Genomic DNA, 22,553 nt, shown 5'->3' on the forward strand with positions numbered 1-22,553 from the left:
CTAGCAAGTTTACTTAGCTGGAAACCATTAAGTAGCTCAAAAGTTTATGTGAATGAAAGGATATCAACTTTGGTTATCTGTGAAGCAAATTATACTGATCCCAGAATAATTTAGACCTGCTAAATTCCAAGGGGGAAGTGATGGAACTCTGTCAACGTTAAATGGTACCATCCTTGAATGTAGGTAGGGCTTTGAGGCATGGAGTAAGGAATTCTTTCTCTTGTCACAAATATGGATACTTGCCCCAAATAATATTTCATTTTCCCCCCAGGAAGTGACCAGCAATGGAACAAAAAATGTGTCAATCCCTCAAGTGCCAGTTTTCATAAAGAAAAGGTAGGTGTGGCTCTGTTTTCTAGCTCCTTTCATTTAGTTTAGCAGAGAGATGGCTCAGTAGGTCTGAGTTAGCTCAACAGAACAGACTACAACCAATAGCGGAGTTATCTTTGTTTTAGAGTCACATAAGTGTTTCTTTCTTTTGATTCCCTAAATACACAGGGCACTAGAGTAGCAGGGGTCCCTTTCTACAGAACACTGACCTCAGTGAATAGCCCAGCTGTGTCTGGACTAAGCTCAGTGTTCTATGAGATAAGGAGAGTTCAGGAATTTGTCTGTGGTCCTCTCCTTCTTAGCATATACATTTTGACCTGCATTTTATATCTGCATTTTGTGGTAGTTGTGGCCTCTATCCATGCCCCTTTTACAATACATTCTCTAAAAATTTCATACAGATAAACAATTTCCAAAAGATGGTGCCTAAGCCTTGACTAGTTTCCTCTAATTAAAAAAAATTTATTATCTAGTTAAAAGTAAGCCTTAAAAATTATTAAAATTTTTTATTATTTAAATTGTTTCCATGTGCCTTCCCTGTGCCTTTCTCTAAGTTGAATATAGTGTACAGGAAGAAAACAGTACTGATATTGGGAACTTAAAAAGATGATATTCAATAGGGTTGGGAGTGAAAAAAGAAAATTCTAAATGATATTTATGTGGGTAATTTGCAGGGCATGACTATTAATAAGAAAAGGAATTCCCCTAAATCTTTCCTAGCAGTAGCATTATGTCAGGGAAAGATACAAGGGGAAATATATGAAATAACATACCTTGGCTCAGGTATCACCTTAGTTCGGGGCATGTCACGTTGGAGCAGGTCTGCTGCACACAGAACACAGAGATCTTTCAAGTGATGCAAAGGTAAGCTGCATATGTATTTGAGCATATGAGATTTTATGGTGCATGAAGCAGAAGGTTTGCTGTTTTCTCTGTGAAAGGCTATTGATTTTGGATTGGTAGGAAGGAATATTCAGCTGGCACATAATAGGTGTAAGCTCTGGTAAATAAAGTGCAAACTTGGACTTTAGAGGAGGTGTCTATTGCTGGTATAGCAGCATTGCTGAACTACTTACAGGCACTGAGACAACGAGTTAAAGACCTGGAAAAATTTTTCTCTGTACTCTGGAGCTCAAGTAAGTGATCAGCTTACAGATGGTGGTTGGGGACAAGGATATTTCCTGCGTCTTTAAGTCTAGCTTAGGACTTTCTTTAGTTCTAACTCTGTAAGATCTCAACAATTATCACAGGATAATGATATCTGGGGACTTAGAAAGCTAACCGGCAATGAACTATTTCAAGGGAGAGGATCTGCTTCCAAATTTCATTATTCAGATTGTTGAAAATGTTCTCTCCTTCCCTGAATTCCAGAAGTTATGCCACTTACCCAGTCTATTTAAGATCTCAAAAAAAAAAAAAAGAAGAGTGGAATCAATGTTTTAGACTTGATAGTCAGCATGGTGGGTGTCCTAATTACCAGGATTCCTCTCCTGAAATGTAGATGGTTCAGTTATTAAATGTAAATATCCACTAAAAGTTATTACTAATATTTTAAGTGGTATTTTTAAAAGTAGACTTTAAAACACTAATTGAGGCATTTTTTAAATACAGGAAACTGCATTATATTTAAGAATAATTTGTTAAATTTTATGTATGTATGCACCCATGAAATTACCCCTGTAGTCAGTATAATTCACACATCCATGACTCCCCAAAATGTCTTCATGTACTTTTGTAAATTCTCTTTTCTTTCCTTCCTCCTGTCCCCAGGCAACCATTGATTTGCTTTCATAAAGATTATTTGTATTTTCTAGAATTGTATATATGTGATGCCATACCATGTGCATCATACTATTATTTGTCTGACTCCTTTAATATAGTATAATTCTGTTGAGATTCATGTGTGGTGTATAAAAATAGTGCAGCCCTTTTTATTGCTATACATATTATATTGTATGGATGATCACAACTTGTTCATCCATTCACCTGTCGATGAAATTCCAAGTTATTTCCAATTATTTTGTCTTTTACAAATAAGGCTACTGTGAATATATATGTTCAAGACTTCTTGTACTTTTATCATTCTTACAGTTTGTTTTTAAAAATGAATATCTTTCATAGATTCAAGTTTTGGGTTACAGATTCTTAATACACACAGGTGTCAATGGAGGGAGATACCAGAATACCTATCAGTCATTTAGAGATTATCTCTCTTGTGAAATTTTGACCTGCTTTTCTAGGTGGTATGCCAACTTATCTACACCCAGGTGAATCCTCTAATGGGGAAGTATTGCTGATACTTGTTTCTTGTATTTGTCAGATATGTAAAGTAATAATATACAAATCACCATTTCTTTAAATATTTTCATTTTGACTGTATAAGTGCCAAGTAGGCCTATCATTTTTATTCAATAGTAGAGAGATTTTGTTAGTGTCCAGGACCACAGGAATTTATTTCTTCAGATCTTGACTCATTTTTTCTAGCACACGTGGTTATGATTTAAATAAATAAAGCCCTGCATTTCCCTTTAAGATGTGTATTGTTTGAAACACTTTGGTGATTGTGTGTGACAGTGGGTTTATTTGACTTACAGACCCTGTGAACCAACTCACTTGTTTCTCACTTTAACATAGTTACTAGACAAAATATAGGATGCCCAGTTAAATTTGGATTTTGAATAAACAATGAGTAATTTATGAGATCCATTTTTTTTCAAAATGTTATGGATTATTCTTTTAGTGTTAATGTCGAAAACTTTTTGCCTTACAAGGTTATGATGATTTTCTTCTTTTCATCCTGAAATTTTATAGGTATCTATAAAATATCTATAGAATCTATATTCATTTTGAGATGTTTTTTGATATAAGTTGCAAAACTTATTGCATATAAATGCTTAAATTTTTCCAGTATCATATTTTCAAAAGATTGTTCTCTTCACATTGAATTCCTTCTGCAATAAACAAAAATAAGTTATCTTGGTCCATGTGGATCCATTTCTCTCTTCTTATTCTGTACCATTTAGGTATTTATCTATTCTTCTGCCAATTCCATATTATCTTGATTAATGTAAGTCTTGAAATTGGGTTTTAGATTTCCTCCAACTTCATTCTGCTTTTTCAGAATTGTTCTGGCTATTCTAGTCTTGTCTTTACATACAGATTTTTTTTAAAAACTTGATTTTTTTTGAGAGAGAGAGAGAGAATATTTTTATTGGTTGCTCAAAACATTACAATGCTCTTAAAATATCATATTTCATACATTTGATTCAAGTGGGTTATGCACTCTCATTTTTACCACGTGTGCAGATTGCAGGATCACATTGGTTACACATCCACGTTTATACATACTGCCATACTAGTGTCTGTTGTATTCTGCTGCCTTTCCTATCCCCTCCCTATCCCCACTCCCATCCCATCCCCTCCCCTCACCTCTCTCTACCCCATCTACTGTAATTCATTTCTCTCTTTATTTTTTCCCTTTCCCCTCACATCCTCTTATATGTAATTTTGTATAACAATGAGGGTCTCCTTCCATTTCCATGCAATTCCCTTTCTCTCTCCCTTTCCCTCCCACCTCTCATCCCTGTTTAATGGTAATCTTCTTCTCATGCTCTTCCTCCCTGCTCTGTTTTGAGTTGCCCTCCTTATATCAAAGAAGACATTCAGCATTTGTTTTAGGGATTGGTTAGCATCACTTAGCATAATCTGCTCTAATGCCATCCATTTCCCTGCAAATGCCATGATTTTGTTATTTTTTAGTGCTGAGTAATATTCCATTGTGTATAAATGCCACATTTTTTTATTCATTCATCTATTGACAGGCATCTAGGTTGGTTCCACATTTTAGCTATTGTGAATTGTGCTGCTATGAACATTGATGTAGCTGTATCCCAATAGTATGCACTTTTTAGGTCTTTGGGGAATAGTCCGAGAAGGGGAATAGCTGGGTCAAATGGTGGTTCCATTCCCAGCTTTCCAAGGAATCTCCATACTGCTTTCCAGATTGGCTGCACCAATTTGCAGTCCCACCAGCAATGTATAAGTGTACCCTTTTCCCCACATCCTCACCAGCACTTGTTATTTGACTTCATAATGGCTGCCATTCTTACTGGAGTGAGATGGTATCTTAGAGTGGTTTTAATTTGCATTTCTCTGATTGCTAGAGATGGTGAGCATTTCTTCGTGTATTTGTTGATTAATTTTATATCCTTCCCTGAGAAGTGTCTGTTCAGGTCCTTGGCCCATTTGTTGATTGGGTTATTTGTTTTCTTATTGTTTATTTTTTTGAGTTCTTTGTATACTCTGGATATTAGGGTTCTATCTGAAGTGTGAGGAGTAAAAATTTGTTCCCAGGATGTAGGCTCCCCATTTACCTCTCTTATTGTTTCTCTTGCTGAGAAAAAACTTTTTAGTTTGAGTATGTCCTATTTGTTGACTCTTGATTTTAACTCTTGTGCTATAGGTGTCCAATTAAGGAATTTGGAGCCTGACCCCATGAGATGGAGATTGGAGCCAACTTTTTCTTCTATCAGACTCAGAGTTTCTGGCTTGATCCCTAGCTCCTTGATCCATTTTGAGTTAACTTTTGTGCATGGCAAGAGAAAGGGACTCGGTTTCATTTTGTTGCATATGGATTTCCAGTTTTCCCAGCACCATTTGTTGAAGATGCTATCCTTTCTCCATTGCATGCTTTTAGCACCTTTTGTGGATTGGTCTCTGTGCTCTCTATTCTGTACCATTGGTCCACCCACCTGTTTTGGTACCAGTACCATGCTGTTTTTGTTACTATTGCTCTGTAGTATAGTGTAAAGTCTGGTATAGCTATACCGCCTGTTTCACTCTTCCTGCTTAGAATTGCTTTTGCTATTCTGGGTCTTTTATTTTTTCATATGAATTTCATGATTGCTTTATCTATTTCTACAAGAAATGCCATTGGGATTTTGATTGGCATTGCATTAAACCTATAGAGTACTTTTTGTAATATTGCCGTTTTGATGATGTTAGTTCTGCCTATCCAAGAACAGGGTATATGTTTCCATCTTCTAAGTTCTTCTTCTATTTCTTTCTTTAGGGTTCTGTAGTTTTCATTGTATAAGTCTTTCACCTCTTTTGTTAGATTGATTCCCAAGTATTTTATTTTTTTGAGGATATTGTGAATGGGGTGGTTGTCCTCATTTCCATTTCAGAGGATTTGTCACTATATACAGGAATGCCTTTGATTTATGCATGTTGATTTTATATCCTGCCACTTTGCTGAATTCATTTACTAGCTCTAGAAGTTTCTTTGTAGAATCTTTTGGGTCTTCTAGGTATAGGATCATGTCATCTGCAAATAGTGCCAATTTAAATTCTTCTTTTCCTATCTTTATGCCTTTAATTTCTTTCATCTGTCTAATTGCTCTGGCCAGTGTTTCGAGAACTATGTTGAATAGAAGTGGTGAGAGAGGGCATCCCTGTCTTGTTCCAGATTTTAGAGGGAATGCCTTCAATTTTTCTCCATTTAGAATGATGCTAGCCTAAGGATTAGCATAGATAGCTTTTACAATGTTGAAGTAAGTTCCTATTATTCCTAGTTTTTCTAGAGTTTTGAACATAAAGGGATGCTGTAATTTGTTGAATGCTTTTTCTGCGTCTATCAAGATGATCATATGGTTCTTATCTTTAAGTCTATTGATGTGGTGAATAACATTTATTGATTTCCGTATATTGAACCAGCCTTGCATCCCAGGGATGAATCCTACTTGATCATGGTGCACAATTTTTTTGATATGTTTTTGTATCCGATTTGCCAGAATTTTATTGAGGATTTTTGTATCTAAGTTCATTAGAGACATTGGTCTGTAGTTTTCTTTCTTTGAAGTGTCTTTGTCTGATTTTGGAATCAGGGTGATGTTGGCCTCATAGAATGAATTTGGAAGAGCTCCTTCTTTTTCTATTTCCTGAAATAACTTGAAAAGTATTGGTATTAGTTCTTTAAAGGTTTTGTAAAACTCTGCTGTAAACCCATCCGGTCCTGGGCTTTTCTTTGTTGGTAGTCTTTTGATGTCTTCTTCTATTTCCTCCCTTGATATTGGTCTGTTTAAGTTGTGTATATCCTCCTGACTCAATATGGGCAAATCATATGACTTAAGAAATTTATCGATGTCTTCACTATCTTAAATTTTATTGGAATATAGGGTTTCAAAATAATTTCTAATTATCTTCTGTATTTATGTAGTGTCTGTTGTGATATTGCCTTTTTCATCCTGTATGCTAGTAATTTGAGTTCTCTCTCTCTTCTTCTCTTTGTTAACATGGCTAGAGGTCTGTCGATCTTATTTATTTTTTCAAAGAACCAACTTCTAGTTTTGTCACCTTTTTCAATTTTTTCTTTTGTTTCAATTTCATTGATTTCAGCTCTGATATTAATTATTTCTTGCCTTCTGCTACCTTTTCTGTTGTTTTGCTCTTCTAGGGTTTTGAGATGAAGTGTGAGATCATTTATTTATTGGTTTTTACTTTTTTTTTTTTTTTTTTTTTGAGGAATGACCTCCAGGCAATGAATTTCCCTCTTAAAACTGCTTTCATTGTGTCCCATAGATTCCGATATGTTGTGTCTGTGTTTTCATTTATCTCTAAGAATTTTTTTATTTCCTCCTTGATGTCTTCTGTAACCCATTGATCATTCAGTAACATAATGTTCATTTTCCAAGTGATGCAGGATTTTTCCTTCCTTCTTTTATCGTTGATTTTCAGTTTCATTCCATTATGATCAGATAAGATGCATGGTATTTTCTCTACTCCTTTATAATTTCTAAGGGTTGCCCTATGGCATAATATATGGTCTATTTTTGAGAAGGATCCATGTGCTGCTGAGAAAAAAGTATATCCATTTGATGATGGTTGATATATTCCATATATGTTGTTTAAGTCTAGGTTATTAATTGTGTTATTGAGTTCTATAGTTTCTTTATTCAACTTTTGTTTGGAAGATCTGTCCAATGGTGAGAGTGTTGTGTTGAAGTCACCCATAATTATTGTGTTGTGGTCTATTTGACTCTTGAAATTGAGGAGAGTTTGTTTTATGAATGTAGCAGCACCATTGTTTGGTGCATATATATTGATAATGATTATGTCTTGTTGGTGAATGGTTCCCTTTAACAGTATATAGTGTCCTTCTTTATCCCTTTTGAATAACTTAGGCTTGAAGTAAATTTTATTTGCTATGAGTTTGGCCATCCCTGCTTGCTTCCGAGGACCATGTGAGTGGTATGATTTTTCCCAACCTTTCACCTTGAGCGTGTGTATGTCTTTTCCAATCAGATGAGTCTCCTGAAGGCAGCATATTGTTGGATCTGTTTTTTTAATCCAGGTTACTAGCCTATGTCGCTTTATTGGTGAGTTTAAGCCATTAACGTTTAGGGTTACTATTGATATATGGTTTGTAATTCCAGTCATGTTTATTTATTTATTTATTTATTATTTTTAATTTGGTTTGTTTTTCCCTCTTTGATTAGTTCCCCCCTCCCCTTGCTTTACTGAGGTACTTCCCAATGTTGGTTTTGGTTGTTGTTTTTCATTTCCTCTTCGTGTAATGTTTTGCCCAAGATGCTTTGCAGTGCTGGTTTTCTAGCTGCGAATTCTTTTAACTTTTGTTTATCATGAAAGATTTTTATTTCGTTGTAGAACCTGAAGCTTAATTTTGCTGGATACAGTAATCTTGGTTGGCACCCATTATCTTTCAGTGTATGAAATACGTTGTTCCAGGATCTTTTCGCTTTCAGCGTCTGTGATGAAAAATCAGCCGTTAACATAATTGGTTTATCCCTGAATGTAATCTGCCTCCTTTCTCTTATAGCTTTTAATATTCTCTCTTTGTTCTGTATATTGGATATCTTCATAACAGTATGTCTTGGAGTTGGTCTACTGTGGTTTTTGTATGCTCAGCGTCCTGTATGCTTCCAGGATTTGAACTTCCATTTCATTTTTCATGTCTAGAAAGTTTTCTAAAATTATTTCATTCCTTGGTTGCTCATTCCTTTGGTTTGGACCTCTATACCTTCCTGTATCCCAATGACTCTTAAATTTTTTTTTTAATATTATCCCATATCTCTTGGATGTTTTGCTCATGGTTTTTTACCAGCCTTTCTGAGTTGACTAGACTCTTTTTGAGATGATATATTTTGTCTTTATTGTCTGACGTTCTGACTTCTACTTGATCTACTCTACTAGTGATACTCTCGTTTGAGTTTTTAATTTGGTTTATAGTTTCCTTCATTTCTAGGATTATTGTTTGTTTTTTTTATAATCTCTATCTCCTGGTAGAGTTCATCTTTTGCTTCTTGAATCTGTTTATGTAATTCACTTTCAATGTGTTCTTTCATTGTTTGCATTTGCTGTCTAATGACCTCTTTAAGATTTCATTCCATCTGAGTCAGGTATTCCTTGAGTTCTTTATCTGACCATTTTTCTAATGCCTCTAGGTTCTCCTGTAGATTTAGGCTATCCTGCATTGTTTGTACTCCTTTTCTTCCTTGTTTTTTCATGATGTTCACGTTACTTCTGGCTCTGTTTGATTGCTGTGTTACTGTTTACTCCTATAAATTTATATTGGTTTTGTATATCTCCAGGATCTCTCCTTTGTGATGGGAGACTATGTCTAGGGATGTTGAGTTTTATTGTACTTTAAAGCAGATTCATTCGTTTCATAAAATGTGTATGGATTCTGATGGCGTATAGTGATCTGCGGTTTGGTCTGGGGACTTTATGTTTAGGTCAGGTGATGTGATGGTATAGGGGTTGGTATATTTTGGAAACCTTGGAATATTGCTCTACTGAAGGGGGATATTAACAGGAGAATGGACCGGAGTATTTGGGGGTAGTAGGGACTTGGGAGCACTATAGATTGCCTCAGAACTTTTACCTATATGCATTTAGTAAATTGCATATAAATAGAGTCGTAATGCTTGCTGGGGCCTCTGTGAAGCTCAACCTGCTCACCCAAGATCCACTTCAGCCCAGCATTGCCAGATGTTCCTGAGCAGACAGCATTCAGTTGGACTGAAGTCTCTCTTTGCCGGCGCAGCTGAGGAGGTCACAAGATTGATCCCTCCGCACTGCCGCCATGTTCTCTCCTTCGATTTTTTAATATTTATTTTTTAGTTTTTGGTGGACACATCTTTATTTTATTTTATGTGGTGCTGAGGATCGAACCCAGCGCCCCATGCATGCCAGGCGAACGTGCTACGGCTTGAGCCACATCCCCAGCCCCAAAAAAATTGATATTGACCAAAAACTATTCTGTTGTCTTTGACCATCCTGTGCTACTGTAACACAATAAACAGTCTGAGTAATTTATAAACAACCAAAATTTGTTTCTGGAAGCTGTAAAGTCCAAGATCAAGGTCTGTCAAGAGCTTGTGTGGTATGATCCCATGGCAGAAAGCAAGAGACAGATGCCAAAACAGGCCAATTTTGTCCTTTCATAAGAAATTCATGCCAATGATAATAAATCCACTCCAATAATAATGGCATGAATTCATGACAGTAGAGCCCTCAAGGTCTAATCACATTTTAAGGTCCCTCTTAACATTGTCACAATAGAAATTAAATTTCAAGAATTCGAGAGACCACAAACATTCATATCATAGCAACTGGGAACAAGGTTTAGCTCTCCAGCTTAGGCTTTATTTTCTTTCAACACAGTTTTGTAGTTTTCAGCATGTAGAACTGGCATATATTTTGTTAAATTTTTATCTCATTGCTTCATTTTTGATACCATTATAAATAGCATTTAAAAAAATTTCAAACTCCAGATGGTCATGGTTTATAAAGAGAAGGAAATTGGCCCTTGAATACTGACCTATAAATTTCAACCTTGGTGGCTCACTAATTAGTTCTAAGAGATTTTTTTTGTATGTCCACTGGGATGTTCTACATTGACAACCATGTTGAACCAGCCTGAATTCACTTTTTCACAATATAGTATTATTTTGATATATTGCTAGAGTTAATTTGGCAATATTCAGTTTTTACATCTATCTTCATGGGGGATATCACTCTGTTGCCTTATTTTTCTTTAAATTACCATTGTGTGTTAATATCAGGGTAATTTAGATCTCATAAAGTGATCTGTGAAATCTTCCCTATATTTCATTTATCCTGCAAATATTCTGTAGAGTTAGTTTTAATTCTTCTGCAATTTTTTTTTCAGTCCATGTGTGTACCTACTCTGGGCCTGGAGACTTTTTTTTCCTCACATTATCAGCTACAAATTTCCTCAATACATGTAGGGCTGCTCAGGATATCTTTTTCTTCTTGATGGAGATTGGGTAGTTTATTCATGAAAATAATTTGTTCAATTCATAAGTTGCCTATCTTATATTCATAGAGTTGTTTTATCATTTCCCCTAGTTTCTGTGGAATTAGTAATGATATCCTCTCTTTAATTTCTGAAATAGTTGATTTGTATCATCTAATTTGCTTAGCATGGCTTGAGGCTTATCAATTTTAACTGCTCTTTTAAGAGAGAATTTCTTTTCATTTTTTTTCTATTGCTTTCCTATTGTCAACTTTATTAATTCTGCTTATTTTTTTAAAAATTATTTTGTTCTGTCTTTAGGACATATGCTGTGTAATTCCAAATATTGGGGGATTATCCAGATATCTTTCTGCTCTGATTTCTAGCTGAGCACCATATGGTTTAAGACCATACTTTTAATGATTTCAAATATTTGAAATTATTTAAGGATTGTTTTGTTTTATAGTTTAGAATTTAATCCACCTTGGTTTACATTTTATATATGCTTGTGAAGAATGTATATTCCCCTATGGGTTGGAGTGTATTCCCATCTTTCAATTAGGATAATTTAATTGATATACATTACCTCCTTCTTATTGATATTCTGCCTATTTGTTCTATCAGTTACCAAAATAGAGTGTTAAAGTCATCAGTACTGATTGTCAATATAACTAGTTCCCCTTTTGGATCTATCATTACTTACCTTACATATTGTTGAAGCTCTGTTGTCGTGAACATATGCATTTATGATTGTTCCTGGACTACTGGCTCCTTTATCATTATGTGATGTCTCTATCTCTAATCATCTTTCCTGATCCCAAAACGACTTCATCTGGAACTAATATAAGGACTCCAGTTTTCTTTTTCTTTAGAGTTTTCATGGGATATCTTTCTTGATTCTTTTATTTTAATCCCTCTATGTGTTTATATTTAATTGGTTTTCTTGAACCCAGCATCAAATTGGTCTTGCTTTATTCAATCTGATAATCTGTACTTTTAACTTGTCTTTTTAGATCATTTCCATTTTAAATGTTTGTTGACAGAGTTGGATTGAAACACACCCTGATCCCTGTTTATATTTGTGCATTTTTTATTTGTTTCTTTATTTTGCATTTCACCTTTATGGGATTTAATTGAGAAATTTTAATAGTTCACTTTATTTCCTTTATTGATTTATTTTTTACCTTTTAAAACAGGAGGATTGAGATTTCAAAGCCAGCCTTAGCAAAGTGAGATGCCATGCAACTCAGCAAGACCCTGTCTCTAAATTAAAAAAAAAATACAAATTGGGCTGGGGATGTGGCTCAGTGGTTGAAGCCCCTAAATTTAATCTCCTGAGTCCCTTCCCCCCAAAAAAGTATTTCAGTGGTTTTTGTCCTGGAGTTTAGAATATACATTTTGAATTAGCTGAATCCATCTTAATAAAGTACTTTAATAATTTTTATCTAGTTATGAAACTGGTAACAATATATTCCTAATTTTTCCCTATTCCTTGTGCCTTTAATCCTCAATTAGTTTGCTTTCACAGAAGCTGTAAATTTCATTATATTTTTACTATCTTTGCATTAGACAATTAGTTATCTTTTGGAGCAATTAAAACAAGAAACAATCCAGATTTTATCTTAATTTATTCTGCTAAAGATGCTCTTCTTTTTCTTCTTTTTTTTTAGTGTAGATGCACCTTCCTCATCTCTATAGGTTATTCTGTTCAAACATTAAATATTTCTTACATATTAATAAACTGGTAAGGAAAAGAAAACCTCTCTTCTTTTTAAATTTGAGAATGTATACCTCCTTCATTTAACTAGTTTTCCTCTTGGGGAACATCTATCTTTTGCACAGACTCCCACCATGTGATGCTCTCGACCACAAGTTTCTCCAGGGAGGTGAAAAGATGCTAGTGCTATATTCTTGGGCCTACAGAACTGTTAGATAAACAAATCTCCTTTTCTTTTTAAAAATAGCCCAACCTCAGGCATTTTGTTAAATGTTTTAAGAAACACTTCAAAACTAGAAGGTTTTATCCCTGTTCTTCTCTACCAGTTTCAGTGGGTTTACACAAGTGCCCAGAGGCTAAATTTTTGTTGATCTTCCCTGTCATGTTAAGCTTTCAGTTTTGGGGAAGATGTATGTATATAGGGTGGATTTTAAATAATACTTTGTATCTAGTTATGAAACTGGTAACAATATATTCCTAATTTTTTCCCCTCCAATCAGCAACAGGAGAAAAGTTGGTCAGAATTTTCGTAGCTGAGTTCCTGAAGTAAAGAACTGCAAAAGAACACTTATATTTGCTCTCCCCAAAGTTTCTAATACTCATATATTAGCATACATTCAAACTCTAGCAATTTGTTTAAAGGTTGTAAGTAAATCTTATTGTGGGTTTATGTGACATCCTTCAGACTCTTTCCAAAGTTAGCAAATCTTAAGTTGTGTTTTATCTTGCAGTCACTTTTCTTTCCCAACTTCACATTAAGCATTTGCCCTTAACATTACTTCTCTTATGAGTTGAGAAGAGTCACCAATTTGCAATTTGTCCAGTTTGTTTCTTATGTAATGATGCAAGTGCTGCTTGTTCTAACACTCAGCCACTCAATCAGAAAACCACTTCCGTATTTTTAAAGTGCAAGTTTGACCACTAAATTTTACTAGTTAAAACCTTTTAGCCACGTTTCATTTGTTAGAAGTAACATAGAACTTTTAACAAGGTGTTTTAGTTCAACCAAACTTGGTTTCAGCTGTTCAAACTCATGAATCCCAAAACACTCTTCTTATGTTATCATGCACGTTTTGGCTCCTGTGCCTTTGTGATTCCCATATTCATTCCCTCTCTTGATCAGAACAATGTGAGGGAACATGGTTATTTTATTGAGCACTGAGAAAGGTCGATTTGTAAGAGGAAAGAGTCTGAGGTCATCCCTCTTTATAATCTTGATTAAATCTTTTGTATTCATGCAATCTCTACATTGTATCTCACAATTTGTGACCTTATTCCAGTCTTTTTTCCAGATATGATGGATCCTACATCCTCCTACTTTTCTGGATACTGTATGTGCTTGATTCTCTTGCATATGATGACATTAACTTCAGGTAAGAACATCTACTTCTTCCACATAAGTCTCAGCTGTAGAAAAAAATCTAGTGTCCTGTTAACTTTTGGGGGGAGCTTAAAGTTAACACTTCATTGGAATATCAAGAGAAAGACTGATAAACAAATGAAAATCAGCATCTCTTCTTAGATCCATGAAAAGTGAGATGACAGGGCAAACCACTGATCTCCAAATCGGAGGGAGAGACAGGTGCAGGAATCCACTAGAGCAGAAATCCGTAAGCAGAAACCTCTGGGGAAATCAGTACCAGGATAGGAAAATCTGAACTGTATACTAAACAGAGTTACATGTGGTCAAAATTGCCTAAAGGAATTTACTTGGAAAATATGGGAGGAGATTGTAATGAAAATAGAGAGGGAGGAAAAAAGACAGAGTTTGACTTCTGTGAGATGGTTAATGGACCATATGCACCCGAGGATGTGTCTGGTTGTCACTGACTCCTTGCTCTCACACTACCTCTTAGATCCATACCCACAGGGCATCGCTGCACTGAAGGCACCACACACTGAAAGCAGTTCTGAGAGTGTTCCCTGGTGTTCTGTGTGGATTTGCTTGGACAGTGAAAGTCTAGTCAGGCGGTTATTTAGGCTGTTTTCCTTGGAAGAAATGAGGTTCTGCTGAAATCAGGTTCTACTAGATTTGCTCATTGAAAAGTTATATTAAAAATTTCCTCTTTTTATTTTTGTAAAGCAATTCTTGTATTTTTGAAGTTTTTATACATTTAACTATGATTTTAGTGAGATCTTTAAAATATGTGTTACCATAACGTTAATATCCTAATTTTCTGTTGAAGGCTTTGATCTCACATTTTATTTTTCTAATATTTTTGTTATTCTATCTGTTAAATTACCAATGTTAACTTATGATTAATTCTCATTTTTTGTTTATTTTTAATTCGATATTCTATTAAAGTTTTTATTTAGGCTAGTAATTTTTCTTATTCCCATACAAAAAATCAAAACAATGTTCTTTTATAGTGAGTGTGTCAAGCTAAAAATGTATTTGCCCTCCCCTAAAGTTCTGTGTCTTATCACTTTTTCTTCCTTCTAAAAAGGAAATCTAGGGCTGGGGTTGTATCTCAGTAGTGGAGCACTTGCTTTGTACGCCTGAGGCACTGGGTTTGATCCTCAGCACCACATAAAAATAAATAAAGATATTGTGTCCATCTACAACTAAAAAAATGTTTTAAAAGGAAATCTATATGAATATTTGAAATTCTTTTATATATGCATGAAGTGCCTTCCAAGTAAAAATTTTGGAACAATAATTTTTGTCCCAGCAATACTACATAAAATTCTAAATTTTGCTCAAATGGTCTTAGCTGCAAAGCATTGTTAAATTTCTATTATTGCTGATGTATCCTACTGTTTTTCCTACTCTCAGAAACATGCTGTAAAATAATAGAGATTATAAGAGATAAAGATTAAATTAATATACTTTTTAATTTTCTATTGTAGGAAAATACACAAAATAAAATCTATAATCGTAACTCTTTTAAGTGTATAGTTAAATGGCATTAGATAAATTCATTAGGTTGTATAACCATCCCCATCATCTATTGATAGAGGACTTTTCATCTTGTGAATCTGAAAGTCTATACTCATTAAACAATTTTTCTGGAGCCTATTTAAGTTGTGAGACTTAAATAGGCTCCAGAGTTTCCAAATATTTACACAAGATAGATGCTACCTATATGGTTGTTTGGGGAGTCAGGTTGCTGGTGCTTCTTACTCCACCATCTCCCAGAATCTGCCAAGTGAATATAGTTTTGAAAGTCTAATGAAGTAACATTGGTTTTTCCAAAAAATAAAGTATTGGTTTAAGCTGAAGGAATGTGATCAGAGCTGAACATTTAGATCAGCTTAGGTCTACTGGGCAGAATTTTGTGTGTCCTTCCAAGCAGTGTTTAGCAACAGGGTTGTTACTGGTTTATGACTTATATTGGTTTTCTTTCTTCCTCCACAGAGAAACTGATGGTGACTGTTCCCAAGGGGCACTTGGTGGCTAGAGTAGAAGGACAGGCTGCTCTCAGCTGCCAGTTGTCCCCACTACAAAGTGCAGAGCACATGGAGGTGCGCTGGTTCAAGGGTGACAATTCCCAGCTTGTTTACCTATACAGAGGCGGCGGTCATGAAGTAAATGGAGAAGCTGCCCCTGAATATGTAAATCGCACAGAGTTTGTGAAAGAGGCCATGGGGGAGGGTAAAGTGACCCTCAAAATTCATAATGTCAGCATTTCTGATGGGGGACCATACAGGTGTTCATTTAAAGATACTGACTTCAGTGATGCAGCCGGCATGAACCTAAGTGTGGCAGGTAAGTTGCTTGTGGAACATTGTATGACAAAGCTCTTTTGACACAATAAGCTGAAATATGAGGAAAATTATCTCAATGCTTCTTATTTATTTTTTTAATATTCTAAAAAGTTTCAAGTATTGTAAGTCTCGTATATCTACTGCAAAAATACACTCTGCAGTGAATAGACATTACAGAGTGATCTGTTGATCTGACTTGCAAATGGAATGTAGATTTGATTTATGAATTTTAAATTGCAGAACACATGATTGAGACTTCTTCCTTTCCACTAGCCAATCCAACCTCAGTACAATAACTGATGGTTCTTTCTCAATTCCATCAGCACTTGGCTTGGAGACACAGATTCATGTCCAGGTTCCTGTTAGTGATGGACTCGAGGTGGAGTGTAACTCAGGAGGATGGTTTCCACAGCCCCAAATGGAGTGGAGAAACAGCAGGGGAGAGGTCGTTCCACATTCATCAAAATCATACTCACAGGATGGAGCCAGATTGTTCCACATGAAGATGACTCTTCTCCTCAGAAACCGGTCAGAGAGCATTATGTGCTATGTTTGCAACCCTGTAACAGGGGAAGAGAAAAGAACAAGTATCATCCTAGCAAGTGAGTGCTCCATCTTTAGCAGCTTACTACATTCCCAAACACCCTTTGAATGTGACTCTTTATCATTGTTATGGGTTTTGGTCATACGGATGTTATCAGATGCTAAGAAGAAGGATTTAGAAGAAAATATTACAAGAACAACGACAAATCACAATTGAAACATACATTGAGCTTTAAAGGCTTTTAATGTTCATTGTTTCATTAGACCCTATTTATGTGTCAGTTTAACATAATTCTAGCTCAGTTACTTAAAGGATGTTATTGATCTTTCTGATCTATTTTTTTTTATCTTAGAAATGAATACTATCAATGTTTTTTATCTTAGAAATGAATACTATCATATTTCATGATTTTTGTGAATCTTAAATGATTAGCAGCAGCAAAAACCTTTGCCTACTGTCATGCAATATTTAGCATGAGTACTACTGTTTAAAAATTCCTGAAAATTCAACAAACAAGAGAGATTATTTTGGTCATTGATAATTAGATGTTGAGAGATGCCAATAGAATCAGGAGTAAGTAAAATGTGGATCTAAAGCACAGGTTTCCTGGTTATTTGTTTATTTCTCACTTCTTGGAGTCATTGTGGATGGATGTCAAAGGCCAGTCAGGAGAAGGATGTTCCCTGTATGCAACAAAGGAACCCTTAGGTAATACCTCTGTGGAGAAATGAGGGTTGATTATAGGAGCAAGGTGGTGAGTGGGGCAAATGTACCTTCAGATGTCACTTCATGGATGTCATTTCTGTCCCCTCTTTCAGGTGCCCTCTTTAATAAGGACGACCTTAGAATGAATCTTATAATTTCTGTTCCATGTATATTGTTCCTTTTGTTGTTGGTCTCCTTGGGCCTTTCCTTTTCCACAAAAACAGGTAACTGATGCAACAAGGGGGGGATTGTTAAGGGCTTTAACTTGATGGCTAAATCATATGTAGGCAAAGCTGAATGACGTTTGTCTTCCAATATCATGTGTCACATGGGAAGATCTGTGGCTTATTTTCCACTTTAGAAATGTTTGAGCTTGACACCTCTTAACTATGGACTTCCCAAGATAAGGATGCTTTTGGGGATGAGGTCAGTATAGATGTCTCCTGATATTTTCAGACCCATGGTTACTTCTGTACCCCTTCAGGGTATTAAAGGAGTAAAAAAATGAACACTGAAAATTGAAGGAGTCCTTCCCTCTTTTAAGAAATAATCCATAGTTTCTCCAAAGGAAGAAGTAAGAGTTCTGTTAGCCTAAGCTTGCACAATATTAGGAAAGTTGTTTTTAACTAGAGTGGGAAATTATGTTGGAGAAAAAATTAACATAAAAAAGCAAACAACAAAAAAGCAAGAAGGAGAGCAAGTATGTGCAGCTTTAATGTAACCGGCTGTCTCTCCATCCCATGTGTTGTGGGCCTCTCAGTTCTGCACAGCCACAGCACAGTCTTCCCTACACAGTGATATTAGGAGGCTTAAATTCATCAGGTAACTGCTAAAATGTGGAAAAAGGAGCTGTGCCTGAGTGTCAACAGGACAGATATTAACAGACCATTTCATGGACTGAAAATAAACCACAGAAACAAACAAAATAATGTTGCTTCTTTCCCCCAACAGAAGTCACATGAAAGTCTTACGTTTCTAGAATTTTCAGAGTAGAAATGAAATGATGTGAAATGTCAAAGATGCCATTATTTTGTTAAGAAACTACACCCTTGTTTTGTAAAGACCCCATTATTTTGCAAAAGAATATTAGAAAATACTCTAATGCCACCCACCTGTGAACCACATACTCTCACATCGGCCAGTCACAGTGGGAGCTGTGAGGGCACAGAGTGGCTCTGGCCCTGCACCCTAGAGGAGAGCCCCTGATGATCCACTCACACCAGAGCCAATGCCCCTTCCTTGTGCAAGAGGCTGGGTACTCCAGGAAGAACCCTGAGCTTCTACTCATACTTAAAAGCAAAGTGCAAAGATCAGCCCAGTGAACACTTTGCATGGGAGTCACCATCTCTGGAACCAAGTCTATCATGGATGGATTTGTTCAACAGTGACTTCCATCTTTAAGTTAAGGAGTTTTAAGGCCATCTGGGTTTGTGTTTTCAGTGCCAAGGTGAAATCCAGCCACAGGACTTCTTATCCACCCAGAGATGCTTTATGAGCATTGGTGAGAGGCACTTTTCCCTCACAGCTACTAGTGGTGCATCCACACTCTGGGCCTGAGAATCTCTCACCATCTTCCCTCTTGATCCAGCTCCAGATGCTCCTCCTGGACATCCTTTCAAACAGGGATCACAGATCTCTCAGAGGGATGTGCTGTATTTTAGGTGCCACCACTGGTTCTCTGTGTCTCTACTCAGCTGCCTACATGATTGTGTTGCTCTTTTCCCCACTCTTGGTGAGATCAGCAGTGCTGTGGAGAAGCTGTGAGCTATTCCAAGAGACTCAGAAGCAAGTGCCTTGTGCTGAAGCACTGGAAACCTCTGGGTCAGTTTCTGATTTGCAAAGGGAAGTTTCTTTGACCTTCAGAACTAAGTCTCACACTGAGGCTGACTTTCCTCCTAAAAACACGACAAAATTGAGTAGAAAGAAAACAAGGGCAAGAGTGGTGATTTCTGTGCAAAGATTCGAAAGGTTTAAAAAAGATCGGAATCCTGAAAAATCAACCAAATATGATAATATCAATTAAAAAGTAAAGGAAATAGTCCAATCTAAATGAAATTGATTCAACTTCTACATCAAAATCTTCAGTGATAAATTAATCTTGTCAGTAAATAATTTTTTTTGGGGGGGGTACTGGGGATTTAAATCAGGGGCACTCGACCACTGAACCACATCTCCAGCACTATTTTGCATTTTATTTAGAGACAGGGTCTCACTGAGTTGCTTAGCACGTCACTTTTGCTGAGGCTGGCTTTGAACTTGAAATTCTCCTGCCTCAGCCTCCCAAGCCACTGGGATTATAGGCATGTGCCACTTCCCTTGGCTGTTCTTTTACATCTTAATGTTTGGGAAGGTCATTGAGTCATGAGACAGTCTAATTCATAGTGATTGTGTGAAATTTATTGCCTTTGGATGTCAAAATCACTTCCATACAATATGTCTAATTCTGAAACCAGCCTTCTCTGTTTTTCCCATGAAAGTATTTTAGAGACTGGAGTTCTCTGAAACTATTTGTGAACTCTACAGATAATTAAGCTTTACAAAACTATTTTGGAGTCATTCTTTTCTGGAAGGTGATATAAATCAAAGATTAAATGTTTCAGAGATAAATAATTCAGTGGGAAAACATTTTCACCATGTCTGTTTAGCTTGTAACCATAGTACCTGGACAGGGCATTTAAGGTCAGAGGTATGAAGTGTGTTTCTTTTACCATTTAAGAAGCCAGAACTTTCCTGGTCCATGAGTCTGTGGATCCTAGGAAATTCTTTCTTTTAGCCAGGTCAGTTTTGGCACAGATACCGTCGAAGCCTGAATCTTCAGAATCTCTAGGAATCTTCAGAATCTCTAGGAATCTAGTTATCCCAGCCAAGTTAATTTTCTGCTGAATTAGGTGGTACAAATTAGGAAAGAACACACCTCCTATCTCTACAGGATCTGCACACCTAGTCTGACCAGGACTTGCCACCGTCCACAAACCAAACTCACAGACTAAGTATGCCCTAAGTTGAGTTTGCATGGGACAATAACTCCTGCTTTTTCAGACAGTTGTCCTCAGGCTAGAGATGCCCCAGATTCCCATATACCTCTTTGTTAATCTAACTCTCTTTAAAAAAAGCTGTTTTTACTGTTATACATGATGGTAAAATGCATTTATGTAGTTTGATATATCATACAAAGATGGAGTATGATTTCTAATTTTTGTAATTGTACATGTTGTAGAATCATATTGGTAATGCAGTCATATATATGTATACATAAAGTAATAATAGCTGTTTCATTCTACTATTCTTCTTATCCCCATGTCCCCTCCCATTCCCTTCCTTCATTCCTCTCTATCTAATTTAAGGTAACTCTATTCTTCCCTAGTACCACAACCCTATTGTGAATTAGCATCCACATATTATAGAAATCATTGGGCCTTTGGTTTTTTGGGATTGGCTTATTTCACTTAACATGATATTCTCCAACACCATCCATTTACTAGCAAATGTCATAAATTCATTCTTCTTTAAAACTGAGTAATATTCCATTGAATATGTATACCACATTTTCTTTATCCATTCATCTATTGAAAAACACCTAGGTTTAGCTATCATGAATTGAACTTCTATAAACATTGACATGGTTGCATCACTCTAGTATGCTGATTTTAAGCCATTTGGGTATAAACCGGGGAGTGGGATTGCTGGGTCAAATGGTGATTCCATCTGAGTTTTCTGAGGAATCTCCATATTGCTTTCTATAATGGTAGCACCAATTTTCAGTCCTACCAGCAACGTATGAGTGTACCCTTTTCTCCACATCCTTGACAACATTCATTGTTGCCCGTATTCTTGATAATTGCCATTTTGACTGAAGACAGATGAAGTCTTAGTGTAGTTTTGATTTGCATTTCGCTAATTGGAAGAAAATCTTTACCCTATGCACCTTAGATAAAGCATTAATCTCTGGGATATATAAAAAACTCAAAAAACTTAACATCAATAAAACAAATAACCCAATCAATAAATGGGCTAAAGAACTGAACAGATACTTTACAGAAGAAATACAAACCATCAACAAATATATGAAAAAATGTTTAACTCTCTCTCTTCTAGGGGGTATATGTAAATGTCTATTTAGAGGTCCTCCTCCATGTCTTTGTGGGTCGAACTCAATGACTGCTCAATTCCTGTTTTGCATGATCTGTTCTGTGACCCTTCTTATTGTGTATGTGCCATTCCGGATCAGAGGTAAGTGGGGTTAGTAGTGGAGGACGCTCTTGGTTGCTCTTATTTTCCTTAAAATCTACCTCTTGGTATTGTTCAGTCAAGCCTATGTGATGTTTTCATCAGCACCAGGAGGAACTGTGGTCTGGGTGGCATCTCAGAGGATCAAATTCCAACACTGAAGTTGTTGTGGGTGTTAAGGACAAAAGCTGCTCTGACTGTTTTCAACAGTACAGGGGACAGATCTCCTTCTGCTACATATTGGCTTCAGAAAATAGGGTTGAATCTAGTCACTCTTTAAATATTTTGGGGGATTCACTTCCTTTTAGGCGAACATCCATGACTTTGAGTCAAAATTTCTTATCTATTTGCATCTTAGAATCTACACTAAAATACAATGTCAAATATAAATATTCTCCTTCCAGCTCCAATACTAACATACACCCAAAATTTGAATGCAATTTCTGGAAGTTTATGAAACTGAAATCCTTCTGTGGATCAATTGTTTATGAAATATGGTCATTATTTAGAGGTAAAATTAATGAAGTAATATAATTATATTATATTGTATTATATTAAAAATCTGATTTTGACACAATTTTTCATCATTTAGAGGCTAAGGGAAATGTATAGGCAGGACAGTTTTATCACTGACCATAAATACTTTTGTCTCATTTGAAGCATTGCTTCCAAATCATAAAGGACAATTTTAGAGTTAGAGTGGTCACCAGCAGGGGGCCCTCTGTTGCCTCATTTTCCATCTTCTTCTTAGTAGGCCTTTGCATAGACCTGCCTCAGAACTTTTGAAACCAATGAATAAAAAGCCCCATTCCTTAGTGTCAAAGGAAAATTAATACACTTACATTAAAAAGACAAGCACCCAATTACAACTGGGGGGTGGTGGGGAATGGAGCACCTAAGCCAAAGTTCACTGGACATCTTCATTTCAATCAAGTGTGAATTCTCACTCTTGAAGGTTTTGTAGGAGGAAATGCAAGGAGCTGAGAGACCAGGGCACAGAATGCCTCCACCATTTTACTTCTTTCTTCCCAATTGGATGCATT

At 36.1% G+C, this 22,553-nt stretch overlaps 1 protein-coding gene across 5 annotated transcripts in view; it reads left to right on the forward strand.

Annotated features, from left to right (window-relative positions):
• The first annotated feature begins 1,142 nt into the window (after nt 1–1,142).
• Nucleotides 1,143–22,553, forward strand: part of LOC124075315 (selection and upkeep of intraepithelial T-cells protein 7) — a 42,624-nt gene continuing 21,213 nt past the window's right edge. Inside the window, exons 1-6 of one of the 5 annotated variants that reach the window (XM_058570770.1) lie at nt 1,143–1,194; nt 13,607–13,699; nt 15,685–16,035; nt 16,358–16,636; nt 17,397–17,507; nt 21,379–21,513. In XM_058570770.1, coding sequence (XP_058426753.1) covers nt 13,621–13,699; nt 15,685–16,035; nt 16,358–16,636; nt 17,397–17,507; nt 21,379–21,513 — 955 coding nt within the window. In that variant the 5' untranslated portion in view covers nt 1,143–1,194; nt 13,607–13,620. Of the gene's footprint in view, nt 1,195–1,292; nt 1,467–13,606; nt 13,700–15,684; nt 16,036–16,357; nt 16,637–17,396; nt 17,508–21,378; nt 21,514–22,553 lie in introns of those variants that run through there. The other 4 variants (XM_058570769.1, XM_058570768.1, XM_058570771.1 and 1 more) reach the window with 4 other exon arrangements.

This window comes from Marmota monax, unplaced genomic scaffold (genome assembly GCF_021218885.2).
Source record: "Marmota monax isolate L192 unplaced genomic scaffold, Marmota_monax_Labrador192_F-V1.1 WCK01_AAM20220418_F8-fsc00008, whole genome shotgun sequence".
In the NCBI taxonomy this organism is placed as follows: domain Eukaryota; kingdom Metazoa; phylum Chordata; class Mammalia; order Rodentia; family Sciuridae; genus Marmota; species Marmota monax.